The sequence below is a fragment of the Triticum aestivum genome, chromosome 6A (genome assembly GCF_018294505.1).
Source record: "Triticum aestivum cultivar Chinese Spring chromosome 6A, IWGSC CS RefSeq v2.1, whole genome shotgun sequence".
Lineage (NCBI taxonomy): Eukaryota > Viridiplantae > Streptophyta > Magnoliopsida > Poales > Poaceae > Triticum > Triticum aestivum.
In genome coordinates, this window is record NC_057809.1 from 27,200,657 (window position 1) to 27,215,705 (window position 15,049).

General features: G+C 45.8%; 1 protein-coding gene across 1 annotated transcript; it reads left to right on the top strand.

The window, feature by feature from the left end:
- The first annotated feature begins 6,965 nt into the window (after positions 1 to 6,965).
- Positions 6,966 to 8,801, top strand: LOC123131783 (uncharacterized). Its single transcript, XM_044551462.1, has 2 exons — positions 6,966 to 8,382; positions 8,495 to 8,801. The coding sequence occupies exon 1, from the start codon at positions 7,115 to 7,117 to the stop codon at positions 8,183 to 8,185; it is 1,071 nt and encodes a 356-aa protein (XP_044407397.1). The 5' UTR covers positions 6,966 to 7,114; the 3' UTR covers positions 8,186 to 8,382; positions 8,495 to 8,801.
- Positions 8,802 to 15,049: the final 6,248 nt, after the last annotated feature.

Below are 15,049 nucleotides of genomic sequence, written 5' to 3' on the forward strand. Positions count from 1 at the left end.
CAAGACATTCGTTGCTAAGAATGGATCCTTTCTAGAGAAGGAGTTTCTCTCGAAAGAAGTGAGTGGGAGGAAAGTAGAACTTGATGAGGTAACTGTACCTGCTCCCTTATTGGAAAGTAGTTCATCACAGAAATCTGTTCCTGCGACTACTACATCAATTAGTGAGGAAGCTAATGATGATGATCATGTAACTTCAGATCAAGTTACTACCAAATCTCATAGGTAAACCAGAGTGAGATCCGCACCAGAGTGGTACGGTAATCCTGTTCTGGAAGTTATGTTACTAGACCATGACGAACTTGCAAACTATGAGGAAGCGATGATGAGCCCAGATTCCGCGAAATGGTTTGAGGCCATGAAATCTGAGATATGATCCATGTATGAGAACAAAGTTTGGACTTTGGTTGACTTGCCCGATGATCGGCAAGCAATTGAGAATAAATGGATCTTCAAGAGGAAGACAGACGCTGATAGTAGTGTTACTATATACAAAGCTAGAATTGTCGCAAAAGGTTTTCGACAAGTTCAAGGTGTTGACTACGATGAGAGCTTCTCACTCGTATCTATGCTTGAGTCTGTCCGAATCATGTTAGCAATTGCCGCATTTTATGAAATCTGGCAAATGGATAAACAAAACTGCATTCCTTAATGGATTTACAAAAGAAGAGTTGTATACGATGCAACCAGAAGGTTTTGTCAATCCTAAAGGTGCTAACAAAAATATGCAAACTCTAGCGATCCATCTATGGACTGGTGCAAGCATCTCGGAGTCGGAATATATGCTTTGATAAGTTGATCAAAGGATATAGTTTTATACAGACTTGTGGTGAAGCCTGTATTTACAAGAAAGTGAGTGGGAGCACTACAACATTTCTGATAAGTATATGTGAATGACATATTGTTGATCGGAAATAATGTAGAATTATTCTGCAAAGCATAAAGGAGTGTTTGAAAGGAGTTTTTCAAAGAAAGACTTCGGTGAAGCTGCTTACATATTGAGCTTCAAGATCTATAGAGATAGATCAAGACGCTTGATAAGTTTTTTCAATGAGTACATACCTTGACAAGATTTTGAAGTAGTTCAAAATGGAGCAGTCAAAGAAAGAGTTCTTGCCTGTATTATAAGGTGTGAAGTTGAGTAAGACTCAAAGCCCGACCACGGCAGAAGATAGAAAGAGAATGAAAGTCATTCCCTATGCCTTGGCCATAGGTTCTACAAAGTATGTCATGTTGTATACCAGATCTATTGTATACCCTGCACTGATTTGGCAAGGGAGTACAATAGTGATCTAGGAGTAGATCACTGGACAACGGTCAGAATTATCCTTAGTGAAATAAGGATATGTTTCTCGATTATGGACGTGACAAAAAGGTTCGTCGTAAAGGGTTACGTCGATGCAAGTTTTTGACACTGATCCAGATGATTCTAAGTCTCAATCTGGATACATATTGAAAGTGGGAGCAATTAGCTAGAGTAGCTCCATGTAGAGCATTGTAGACATAGAACTTGCAAAATACTTACGGATCTAAATGTGACAGACCCGTTGGCTAAAATTATCTCACAAGCAAAACATGATCACACCTTAGTACTCTTTGGGTGTTAATCACATAGATATGTGAACTAGATTACTGACCCTAGTAAACCCTTTGAGTGTTGGTCACATGACGATGTGAACTATGGGTGTTAATCACATGGTGATGTGAACTATTGCTGTTAAATCACATGGCGATGTGAACTAGATTATTGACTCTAGTGCAAGTGGGAGACTGAAGGAAATATGCCCTAGAGGCAATAATAAAGTTGTTATTTATTTCCTTATATCATGATAAATGTTTATTATTCATGCTAGAATTGTATTAACCGGAAACATAATACATGTGTGAATACATAGACAAACAGAGTGTCACTAGTATGCCTCTACTTGACTAGCTCGTTAATCAAAGATGGTTATGTTTCCTAACCATGAACAAAGAGTTGTTATTTGATTAACGGGATCACATCATTAGTTGAATGATCTGATTGACATGACCCATTCCATTAGCTTAGCACCCGATCGTTTAGTATGTTGCTATTGCTTTCTTCATGACTTATACATGTTCCTATGACTATGAGATTATGCAGCTCCCGTTTACCGGAGGAACACTTTGGGTGCTACCAAACGTCACAATGTAACTGGGTGATTATAAAGGAGTACTACAGGTGTCTCCAAAGGTAGATGTTGGGTTGGCGTATTTCGAGATTAGGATTTGTCACTCCGATTGTCGGAGAGGTATCTCTGGGCCCTCTCGGTAATGCACATCACATAAGCCTTGCAAGCATTGCAACTAAGAAGTTAGTTGCGAGATGATGTATTACGGAACGAGTAAAGAGACTTGCCGGTAACGAGATTGAACTAGGTATTGGATACCGACGATCGAATCTCGGGCAAGTAACATACCGATGACAAAGGGAACAACGTATGTTGTTATGCGGTCTGACCGATAAAGATCTTCGTAGAATATGTAGGAGCCAATATGGGCATCCAGGTCCCGCTATTGGTTATTGACCGGAGACGTGTCTCGGTCATGTCTACATTGTTCTCGAACCGTAGGGTCCGCACGCTTAAGGTTTCGATGACAGTTGTATTATGAGTTTATGAGTTTTGATGTACCGAAGGAGTTCGGAGTCCCGGATGAGATCGGGGACATGACGAGGAGTCTCGAAATGGTCGAGACGTAAAGATCGATATATTGGACGACTATATTCGGACATCGGAAAGGTTCCGAGTGATTCGGGTATTTTTCGGAGTACCGGGTAGTTACGGGAGAGGTAATGGGCCTTGATGGGCTTTAGTGGGAAGAGGAAAAGGCTGCTGCGCCCCCCCTCCCCTTTGGTCCGAATTGGACTAGGGAAAAGGGGGCCGGCCACCTTTCCTACTCCTCCTATTCCTTCTCCCTTCCTCCCCTCTTGGTGGACTCCTACTAGGACTTGGAGTCCTAGTAGGACTCCCTATCCTGGCCGCACCTTTGCCTTGGCCGGCCTCCTCCTCCTCCATCCTTTATATACAGGGGCAAGAGGCACCCCATAGACACACAAGTTGATCCTTGAGATTGTTCCTTAGCCGTGTGCGGTGCCCCCTGCCACCAAATTCCACCTCGATCATATCATTGTAGTGCTTAGGCGAAGCCCTGCGTCGGTAGTACATCAAGATCGTCACCACGCCGTCGTGCTGACGGAACTCCTCCCCGAAGCTTTGCTGGATCGGAGCCCGGGGATCGTCATCGAGCTGAACTTGTGCTAAGAACTCGGAGGTGCCGGAGTAACTGTGCTTGGATCGGTCGGATCAGGAAGAAGACGTACGACTACTTCCTCTACATTGTGTGATCGCTTCTGCAGTCGGTCTGCGTTGGTACGTAGACAGCACTCTCCCCTCTCGTTGCTATGCATCACCATGATCTTGCGTGTGCGTAGGAAATTTTTTGAAATTACTACGTTTCCCAACATTCAGATCCTTGTATGCACCGCGGTAGAGGATGCAGTCATTAGGGCATGCATGTATCTTCTCCACCTCCAATCCTAGAGGGCATACGACCTTCTTTGCTGCGTATGTACTGTCGGGCAATTCGTTATCCTTTGGAAGCTTCTTCTTCAATATTTTCAGTAGCTTCTCAAATCCTTTGTCAGCCACAACATTCTCTGCCTTCCACTGCAGCAATTCCAGTACGGTACCGAGCTTTGTGTTGCCATCTTCGCAATTGGGGTATAACCCTTTTTGTGATCCTTTAACATGCGATCGAATTTCAGCTTCTCCTTTTGACTAATGCATTGCGTCCTTGCATCGACAATGACCCGGCGGAGATCATCATCATCGGGCACATCGTCTGGTTCCTCTTGATCTTCAGCAGCTTCACCCGTGGCAGCATCATTGGGCACATCATCGTCTGGTTCCTCTTGATCTTCACCAGCTCCCCCCGTTGCAGCATCACCGTATTCAGGGGGCACATAGTTGTCATCGTACTCTTCTTCTTCGCCGTCTTCCATCATAACCCCTATTTCCCCGTGCCCCGTCCAAACATTATAGTGTGGCATGAAACCCTTGTAAAGCAGGTGGGAGTGAAGGATTTTCCGGTTAGAGTAAGACCTCGTATTCCCACATTCAGTGCATGGACAACACATAAAACCATTCTGCTTGTTTGCCTCAGCCGCATCGAGAAACTCATACACGCCCTTAATGTACTCGCGGGTGTGTCTGTCACCGTACATCCATTGCCGGTTCATCTGCGTGCATTATATATAATTAAGTGTCCAAATTAATAGAAGTTCATCATCACATTAAAACCAAAGTGCATACATAGTTCTCATCTAACAACATATAGCTCTCTAGAGCATCTAATTAATTAAACCATACATTGAAACTATGTAAAACATTTCAATGCGAAAACAAATGCGATCATAATCGCAACCAAGGTAACAATTGATCCAACGGCATAATGATACCAAGCCTCGGTATGAATGGCATGTTTTCTAATCTTTCTAATCTTCAAGCGCATTGCATCCATCTTGATCTTGTGATCATCGACGACATCCGCAACATGCAACTCCAATATCATCTTCTCCTCCTCAATTTTTTTTATTTTTTCCTTCAACAAATTGTTTTCTTCTTCAACTAAATTTAACCTCTCGACAAGGTCGGTTGGCATTTCCGATTCACATACATCCTAGATAAATAAAATGTATGTCACGTTGGTCGGCATAATTTTCATAAACAATAAATGAACCAATAGTTATAAAGATAATATACATACCAAATCCGAATCATAGACAGGACGAGGGCCGACGGGGGCGGATACCAAAACCATCGCACTATATAAGATGCAATAATAAATGTAAGAAAATGATACAAGTATCTATCTAAACATACAAGTAAGAATATTTTTCCTTTCAGAAAGAAGATAAGAATAAGAGCCTCACCACGGTGGTGTCGGTGATGAGATCGGCGCGGGTGATCGACGGCGGTGAAGACAGGGACGGGGCTTGACGGACCGCTAAATCTAGACAAATCTCGAGGGAAATGGAGCTTGGAGGTCGAGCTTCGAGAGGAGAAAGCTTAAGTAGTGTGGCTCGGGCATTCCATCGAACACCTCATGTGCATAGGAGGTGAGCTAGAGCACCACAAAGACCTCTCTCCCTCGGCCAGAAAAAACAGAGCACTGTGCTCTGCTCTTGCGCGAGGGGGTATATATAGGCAATTCATTGGTCCCGGTTCGTGGCATGAACCGGGACTAAAGGGGAGCCTTTGGTCCCGGTTCAAGCCACCAACCGGGACCAATGGTGGTGGGCCAGGAGGGAGGCCCTTTGGCCCCGGTTCGTCCCACCAACCGATACCAAAAGGTCCAGACGAACCGGGACCAATGGCCCACGTGGCCCGACCAGCCCCCTGGGCTCACGAACCGGGACCAATGCCCACATTGGTCCCGGTTCAAGACTGAACCGGGACTAATGGGCTGAGGCGGCCTGGACCATAGCCCCTTTTTCTACTAGTGATTATATACTTGTGGGAGTTTAGATGTGACATTCTTAAAAAACATCTAGATGTGAATTAGACAAACTGTTAATTCTTTCATTTCACTCCTAATGCACTCTCTCACACCCATGCAGCCAATGAAAAATCACGCATGCGGTGTATTAATTCCCTGGCCATGGCATCAACAACAATGGCTTTCAGTGCAACCAATGAAGTGGTTGCATGCGTGCACCTTTCCAAAGCGAGGCCTTATAAAAGGGGACATGCTTGTGATGTTGTGAGGCCTAATAAACCCGAACGGAGGGAGTAGCTGGCGACCTCGGGACGGCTCAGACTCGTACAGAAAAATGATTGGGTCGTGTCCAATACCGCTGTTCCGCGTAGCGAAATAAATGCGCCAGCACACGCGCTGTGATCGAAAACAATACTAGTACCTGAATACAAATTGGAATACATTGCAGGGCGCTGACCCACATGCGAATGAATGGGGGAGATTCGGGATCATCTGAGCCTGGGCTCATAATTGGGTAGCCCACCGAGACTTGCCTTCTCTCTATCTGATTTCTTTCACCAATACTAACAAACCTTGGATAAAACTATGATGCAAAAGGGTTGGCCAAAAAAAGCAAGAAATTCTACGTTCCTTCTTTTCACTATAATTTTTCTCAAGGATTATCTCTATCGGCCGAATCAAACTTGTCTTTTTCCATATTTTTTTTATTTTTCTCTGTTTTATTATTGCCAGTATGTCTCCTTTGATTGTTTCCAAACTAAAAGAGTCTAATAATTTAAAGAGTAATATCTTAAAGCAACAATCGGGCTTAAAGCAGCAAGCAGGCAGGGCCTTGCTTATATATGCGCTTTTTGCATAAATGACTGCGAAAACCAAACAACGATTACGTACGGAAAAAGTAGGTTAGTTATAGAAAAATAAAAAACAAACATCGAGAACAAATAAAAATTGAAACGCGCGCACTCGCCAATTTGGCCGGCCAACTTTGATTATAGTTGATGTTTTGGTAAGATCCCATTTTGATTTGGGTATGAGTAGAGGAAGACAAGAATAATTTGGATTTAGTTTATATTTTATTAAGATTTAATTTGAATAAGTTAATGTATGATGTTTCTTTTGGAAAAGTGTCAGTTTATTTAATTTAGTTATAATGCACGCGTCAAATGGGCTGGCCCAAATTGGCTGCGCTTGAGTGAAACATCATCTGTCAGACGCTCGTAGTCGTAATATAGTGTTGGTGAAAGGTGAGGCGACGCTACCAACTCCCGTGGGGGAGGAGAGATGCACGAACCTACTGCTCCTCTTTCAAGGTTTTTATACCCCTCTTTAGAGGTGTTATATATACAAGAAAAAAAAATCAACTTCCTTTCCTTGCATGAGATTTCGAAATAGCCCGTCTCCAAAGCCCGACCCGGCCCAGCAGCTGCGTCCACCACGGAACCCCCCGCTCCAAAGTCCAAACCCTGGCTCCGTCCGTCCTCCTCCCCGATCCCCTTTCACCTCTCTCGTCTCGCTCCGGCCAACGCCGCCTCCAGCCCCGGCCTCGCCTCCACCCTCCCTCGTCGCCGACGCCCCCCGCATTCTCCTCCGCCCCCCCATGGAGCCGATCCAACCCACGGCCACCCAAGCGAGCAAGATCCGCGTCCAGCACGAGCCCGCTGACGGCGGATATGCGGCGAGCGGGGCTATCGGCGCCCTCCCTATCCACCTCATTGAGAAGATCCTCGGATTCGCGTCCAGCACGAGCCCGCTGGATTCGGTGCGCCTCGCCGTCGTCTGCAAGTCCTGGGCGGCGGCCGTCTCCGAGCGGCTAGCGAGACCCACCCCCCACCTGTTCGCGCTCAAGCTCGCCAACGTGCACAGCCAGTCCCCGTTACGGTTCATGCTGCCGCCCGAGGAGGAGCGCCGCCACCGCGGGGCCATCTACTCCCTGCCGGTGAACGAGGAGGGCTCGCCGTCGCTGGTGGCCCCTGCCCGCTTGCCCTCCGTGGTCCGCGACCCAAAAGGCATGAACTTTAAGCTATCCGGCGCCCTGCCCTGCGGCCTCCTCTCCTTCGCGGTCGGCAACCGCGTTGTCCTCGTCAACCCCATCACCGGCGCGTTCCGGAGCGACGTGTATGCGCCCTTCGGGACTGGAGCTAAGGTGAGGGCCGTCGCCAGCGCCAACGCGATCTTCGATCACGACTACGCCGAGAGGAGCGTCCCGCTCTGCTGGTGCACGGGGGAGTGGTCCGAGCGGAAGCTGCTCTCTGAAGAGTTCAAGAACATTTATCTGATGGCCTACACAGACGGTGTCTTCTACGCGCTGGAATTCCGGGGTTGCGCCTACACGGTGGACACACGCGTGCCACCACCATGGCGCCTGAAGAAGCTCCGTGCGCCGAGCATTCTCGAGCAGTACACCCCGATCCGCGGGCGCTTCCTCTGCTACTCGCACCTGCTGGAGTCGGAAGGGGCAGTCCTGTTTGTTGGTCCGGTGCTCGCACCACGACAACCCACATGCCGTGATACCATCGGTGGCTTCGAGGTGTACAGGCTGGATGTCAAGGCGGCACGATGGGTGAAAGTGGAGAGGCTTGCTGCTGACAGGGCGCTTTTCGTGAGTGAGCAATCATCGTGCCTCGGAGGTGCCGGGGTGCATGAGCAACTGCATCTACTTTGTGGGTGAGGTTGATGACTACTCCTACGTCACCTGGGGCGTCTACTCCATGGAGGAGCGGAAGGTGCTGTTTCAGCGCCCCGTCGGTGGTTCTTGGGGAAGGTATGCTGCTGCACGCTGGTTCCTCCCTGCTGTTGTGATACCATTTGCAGATGCACGTGCGCATTGTATACTCGGGAGAAAGGACAAAAACCTAAGTTCTTCAGGTACATCTGACTAAAAATATTTTGAGAATGCAGTATAGCAGTTAAATGCATATTTTGAGAATGCAGTATAGCAGTTAAATGCTAACACAGATGGCTTCTTTTATGCTGACAGAAGGACAGGAGGATGGGAGCAATTGTGCGAAATCAAGATGCTACTATCAATCCTTTGGCTCTGATTGAGGTGTCGGCGGTGACAGGCAGGCTTATAAATCCCTGAGATGCTACTATGAAGCAGAAGTGCTATTATTCTAGGATCTGAATCTGAAGATTCGTTTGATGAAGTTAATGTACTGGTGAAGTTTGAGGCTGTTTGATTTGGTTGGTGTTTTGCATGTTGTTGTAGACCTTGTAGCTTGGATGAGCATGAACTTGCTAGGCTGGCGCTGCTTTGGGTATTTCTAAGATCCATTACTTTGGAACGGCGGATCTCTCTCAGTCCGTATATGATATGGCGAGCACGGCGATTATGTTCATCACCAATGTGGTGGAAATCCTCCAACTTTGTGATGCAGTGTACTTGTAGAGTTGTTTTGTTGACAAAGGTGTATGGTATCGGCCAAATTCTGTGCCAAGGCGTTGGAGTGCTCTTTGAATCCTTTGGCTCTGATAATGGGTGGTTTCTGGTAGCAATTTTTTGTGATGGGCATGGTGAGGTGTGCATATGTGCGTTGCAGTGCTCTTTGAATCCTTTGGCTCTGATTGAGGTGTGCATATGTGCGTTGCTGGGAGGTCGAAACAGCTTGAGATGCCAAATTCTGTTTGTGTCAATTTGAAGCCTGAAATTGGAGGGTTTTTTTTACTGAAGACAGCAACTCTAGTTCCCTTTTTGGTAAAAGGAGTAACAGAATGTTTTCACCTGTCAACACACATCGGAAGAGCAGGAGATTTGCACCTGACAACGCCCGTCGAAACACGGTGAGTATCCTGTTACTCTAGCTGGTATTCTAGTGTTAATCACCCGTCAGAAGCGCAGTAGATTTTTCACACAACACTAGAGTTACTCCTTTTAACAGTAGTATATATGATCGTTTCTATAACACTCTGCACATAGAACAGTTCAACTAGAGAGACAAGGTGTCCGGTTGAGCTCCTCTTGCAGCATCTCTTGCAGCATCTCTTGCAGCATCTCTCATCCGGCTGAAGCTATGTGATGGTCGCCCCAATTTTTTAAACGGATATCACCAGGCATATGGTAGTGGGTAGGACAGCGGGTCCTGAAGGAATTTCAGTACTAGGAGAAGAAATGCCAACTTCAGCCGGGTTCTCCCGGTGAGAGTGAGGAATGGCGAACGCCGATCACGCCCTGCCATGCAGCAACGTCGATTGGAAGGCAGCCCATGTCCAGCATCAATGTCAGTTAGCGTCATCGCCGACATGTCTAGGTTTTCTTCGCAGGCAGAGCTGACCGATCTGTACTGTATAGAGTTGAGTGTGTAGCTGGGGATGATAAATTGCAGTCAAATCCCCACACCAGGTTTCAGTTCTGGGTCAAAAGCTTTGGGCAGCACAGTTTGTCTAAAACTGCAGTATGTCAAAACCTCAGCGGGTCCTGAAGGTATTTCAGTATCTAAAAAATGCAGTTTTCCATGGCTTTGGGAAAACCACTGACGCGTCTGCCAAGTCACTTTTCTCTGATTTTCAGCGGTTGTTAGGTTGCATGGATAATCTACACGATCTGACCAGCTTGTGCTAACGGCTGCTTTATGCACGTTCATACAATAAAATAAAATAGAAAAAAGGAAAGAATGTACAGGCAAAAAGGGAATAGGAAAAAAAGAATGAAAACAAAATGCATAAGTAACAAACATGAAAAACAAAGAGAAAGAAGAATAGAGAAAAGCCACGCCGATCTACGCGTAACGGACCAGACAATACATCGAAAAGCCAGCCCCTCTAACTAAACAAGAATACAAGGGTCGTTTGGTTGGCGTCCGGCCATGCCAAAACCGAGCGAGCCAACACTAGTAGAAAAGGGGGCAACGGTCCAGGCCGGGTCAGCCCATTAGTCCCGGTACAGTCTAGAACCGGGACAGATGGGGGCATTGGACCCGGTTCGTGAGCCCAGGGGGCCGGTCGGGCCACGTGGACCATTGGTTCCAGTTCGTCTGGACCTTTTGGTCCCGGTTTGTGGGACGAATCGGGACCAATGGTCCTGGCTCCTGGCCCACCATCATTAGCCCCGGTTGGAGGCATGAACCAGGACCAAATGGGTGCCTTTAGTCCCGGTTCGCGCCACGAACCGGGACTAATGAGGTGCCTATATATACCCTCGCCCGCGAGCAGAGCACTTCAGTGCTCCGTTTTTCTGGGCCGGCGAGGGGAGGGGTTTGTGGTGCTCTAGCTCACCTCCTATGCACATGAGGTGTTCGATGAAATGCCCGAGCCACACTAGTTAAGCTTTCTCCTCTTGAAGCTCGACCTCAAAGCTTCATTTTCCTCGAGATTTGTCTAGATTTAGCGGTCCGTCACGCCCCACCCCCGTCTTCACCGCCGTCGATCACCCTCGCCGATCTCATCACCGACACCACCGTGATGAGCCTCTTGTTCTTATCTTCTTTCTGAAAGGAAAAATATTCTTACTTGTATGTTTAGATAGATACTTGTATCATTTTCTTACTTTTATTATTGCATCTTATATAGTGCGATGGTTTTGGTATCCGCCCCCGTCGGTCCTCGTCCTATCTATGATTCGGATGTGGTATATATATTAATCTTTATAACTATTGGTTCATTTATTGTTTATGAAAATTATGCCGACCAATGTGACATAGATTTTATTTATCTAGGATGTATGTGAACCGGAAATTCCAACCGACTCTATTGTCGAGAGGTTAAATTTAGTTGAAGAAGAAAACAATTTCTTGAAGGAAAAAATAAAAAAATTGAGGAGGAGAAGATGATATTGGAGTTGCATGTTGCGGATGTCGTCGATGATCACAAGATCAAGATGGATGCAATGCGCTTGAAGATTAGAAAGATTAGAAAATATGCCATTCATACCGAGGCTTGGTATCATTATGCCGTTGGATCAATTGTTACCTTGGTTGCGATTATGATCGTCTTCGTTTTCGCATTTAAATGTTTTACATAGTATCAATGTATGGTTTAATTAATTAGATGCTCTGGAGAGCTATATGTTGTTAGATGAGAACTATGTATGTACTTTGTTTTTAATGTGATGATGAACTTCTATTAATTTGGACACTCAATTATATATAATGCACGCAGATGAACCGGCAATGGATGTACGGTGATAGACACACCTCCGCCGGGTGATTGTCGATGCAAGGACACAATGCAAGGTCATTGTCGATGCAAGGACGCAATGCGAAAGTCAAAAGGAGAAGCTGAAGTTCGATCGCATGTTAGAGGATCACAAAAAAGGGTTGTACCCCAATTGTGAAGATGGCAACACAAAGCTCGGTACCGTACTGGAATTGCTGTAGTGGAAGGCAGAGAATACTGTGCCTGACAAAGGATTTGAGAAGCTACTGAAAATATTGAAAAAAAGCTTCCAAAGGATAACGAATTGTCTGACAGTACATACGTAGCAAAGAAGGTCGTATGCCCTCTAGGATTGGAGGTGGAGAAGATACATGCATGCCCTAATGACTGCATCCTATACCGCAGTGCATACAAGGATCTGAATGCATGCCCGGTATGCGGTGCATTGCGGTATAAGATCAGACGAGATGACCCTGATGATGTTCACGGCGAGCCCTGCAGGAAGAGGGTTCCTACGAAGGTGATGTGGTATGCTCCTATAATATCACGGTTGAAACGTCTGTTCAGAAACGGAAAGCATGCCAAGTCGATGCGATGGCACAGTGAGGACCGTAAGAAAGACGGGAAGTTAAGAGCACCCGCTGACGGGTCGCAGTGGAGAAAAATCATGAGAAAGTACTGGGATGAGTTTGCAAAGGACCCAAGGAACGTATGGTTTGCTTTAAGCGCGGATGGCATTAATCCTTTCGGGGAGCAGAGCAGCAATCACAGCACCTGGCCTGTGACTCTATGTATGTATAACCTTCCTTCTTGGATGTGCATGAAGCGGAAGTTCATTATGATGCCAGTTCTCATCCAAGGCCCTAAGCAACCCGGCAACGACATTGATATGTACCTAAGGCCATTAGTTGAAGAATTTTTACAGCTGTGGAATGGAAACGGTGTATGTACGTGGGATGAGCACAGACAAGAGGAATTTAACCTAAAGGCATTGTTGTTCGTGACCATCAACGATTGGCCCGCTCTCAGTAACCTTTCAGGACAGACAAACAAAGGATACCACGCATGCACACACTGTTTAGATGACACTGAAAGTATATACCTGGACAAATGCAGGAAGAATGTGTACCTGGGCCATCGTCGATTTCTTCCGACCAACCATCAATGTCGAAAGAAAGGCAAGCATTTCAAAGGCGAGGCAGATCACCGGAAGAAGCTCGCCATGCGTACCGGTGATCACGTACTTGCTATGGTCAATGATTTACACGTAATCTTTGGAAAGGGTCCCGGCGCAATAACTGTTCCGAATGACGCTGAGGGACACGCACCCATGTGGAAGAAGAAATCTATATTTTGGGACCTACCCTACTGGAAAGACCTAGAGGTCCGCTCTACAATTGACGTGATGCACGTGACGAAGAACCTTTGCGTGAACCTGCTAGGCTTTTTGGGCGTGTATGGAAAGACAAAAGATACACATGAGGCACGGGAGGACCTGCAACGTTTGCACGAAAAAGACGGCATGCCTCCGAAGCAGTATGAAGGTCCTGCCAGCTACGCTCTTACGAAAGAAGAGAAAGAAATCTTCTTTGAATGCCTGCTCAGTATGAAGGTCCCGACTGGCTTCTCGTCGAATATAAAGGGAATAATAAATATCCCAGAGAAAAAGTTCCAGAACCTAAAGTCTCATGACTGCCACGTGATTATGACGCAACTGCTTCCGGTTGCATTGAGGGGGCTTCTACCGGAAAACGTCTGATTAGCCATTGTGAAGCTATGTGCATTCCTCAATGCAATCTTTCAGAAGGTGATCGATCCAGAAATGGTACCAAGGCTAAGGAGTGATGTGGCGCAATGTCTTGTCAGTTTCGAGCTGGTGTTCCCACCATCCTTCTTCAATATCATGACGCATGTCCTAGTTCATCTAGTCGACGAGATTGTCATTCCGGGGCCCGTATTTCTACACAATATGTTCCCCTTTGAGAGGTTCATGAGAGTCCTAAAGAAATATGTGCGTAACCGCGCTAGGCCAGAAGGAAGCATCTCCATGGGCCATCAAACAGAGGATGTCATCGGGTTTTGTGTTGACTTCATTCCTGGCCTTAAGAAGACAGGTCTCCCTAAATCGCGGTATGAGGGGAGACTGACTGGAAAAGGCACGCTAGGAGCGGACTCAATAATATGCAGGGACGGGCATTCTTGGTGTCAAGCACACTACACAGTTCTACAGAACTCTACCTTGGTGACCCCGTATGTCGATAAACACAAGAACAGTCTGCGCTCCAAACACCCGGAGCAGTGCGACGACTGGATTACATGTGAACACATTAGGACTTTCAGCAGTTGGTTGGAAGCACGTCTCAGAGGTGACAACACTGTTTGTGATGAGTTGTACTTGTTGTCCAGGGGACCATCTTTGACTGTATTGATTTACAAAGGATACGAGATAAATGGGAATACATTTTACACGATTGACCAAGATCAAAAGAGCACCAACCAGAACAGCAGTGTCCGCTTTGATGCAACAACCGAGAAGGGAAAGGACACATATTATGGTTACATAGTGGACATATGGGAACTTGACTACGGACAAGATTTTAAGGTCCCTTTGTTTAAATGCAAATGGGTCAATCTGTCAGGAGGCGGGGTACATGTAGACCCACAGTACGGAATGACAACAGTCGATCTGAAAAATCTTGGGTACACTGACGAATCGTTCGTCCTAGCCAATGATGTGGTACAGGTTATCTATGTGAAGGACATGTCTACCAGACCGAGAAAAAGAAAAGATAAGGAAATGAATACATCATACGATGAGACAAAGCGACACATAGTTCTTTTAGCAAAAAGGGACATCCTGGGAGTGGAGGGCAAGACAGACATGTCTGAAGATTATGAAAGGTTTCATGAAATTCCTCCCTTCAATGTCAAGGCTGACCCAAGCATCCTGATAAACGATGAAGAATATCCATGGTTACGGCGCAATAAGCAAATGACACAAGCGAAAAAAAGTGAAAACTTTCTCCCACAACTATTATGATGATACCATGCCAAATTTGTAACAGACGAGTATGCTATGCCAACTTTTTCAGAGTTCATTTGAAAACTATGAATTTAGGTCGAATTTTCTCTATAGGTGCATCTATGTTCATTTTTTAGTAAAGTTAATCACAAATGTGATTCACACAAATTTTAAAAAATTCAAATTTTAACTATTCAAATTTGAAAACTAATGGCACTAAGAGAAAGTTTATATTTTTTTCTAAAACTAATGGCACTATCAGAAAGTTTATAATTTTGCTGACCTAAAAGCAAAAAGAATTAAAAAATAAAGCCAGAAACAAAATAAAATAAATAAAGCAACAAAGAAAACAAAAAAACTAAAAAAGTGTTTTCAAATTTGAAAACTAATGGCACTAACAGAAAGTTTATAATTTTTCTA

Excerpts from the sequence above, each read along its gene's own strand:
- LOC123131783 (XM_044551462.1), top strand. The coding sequence starts at position 7,115 with ATGGAGCCGATCCAACCCACGGCCACCCAAGCGAGCAAGATCCGCGTC.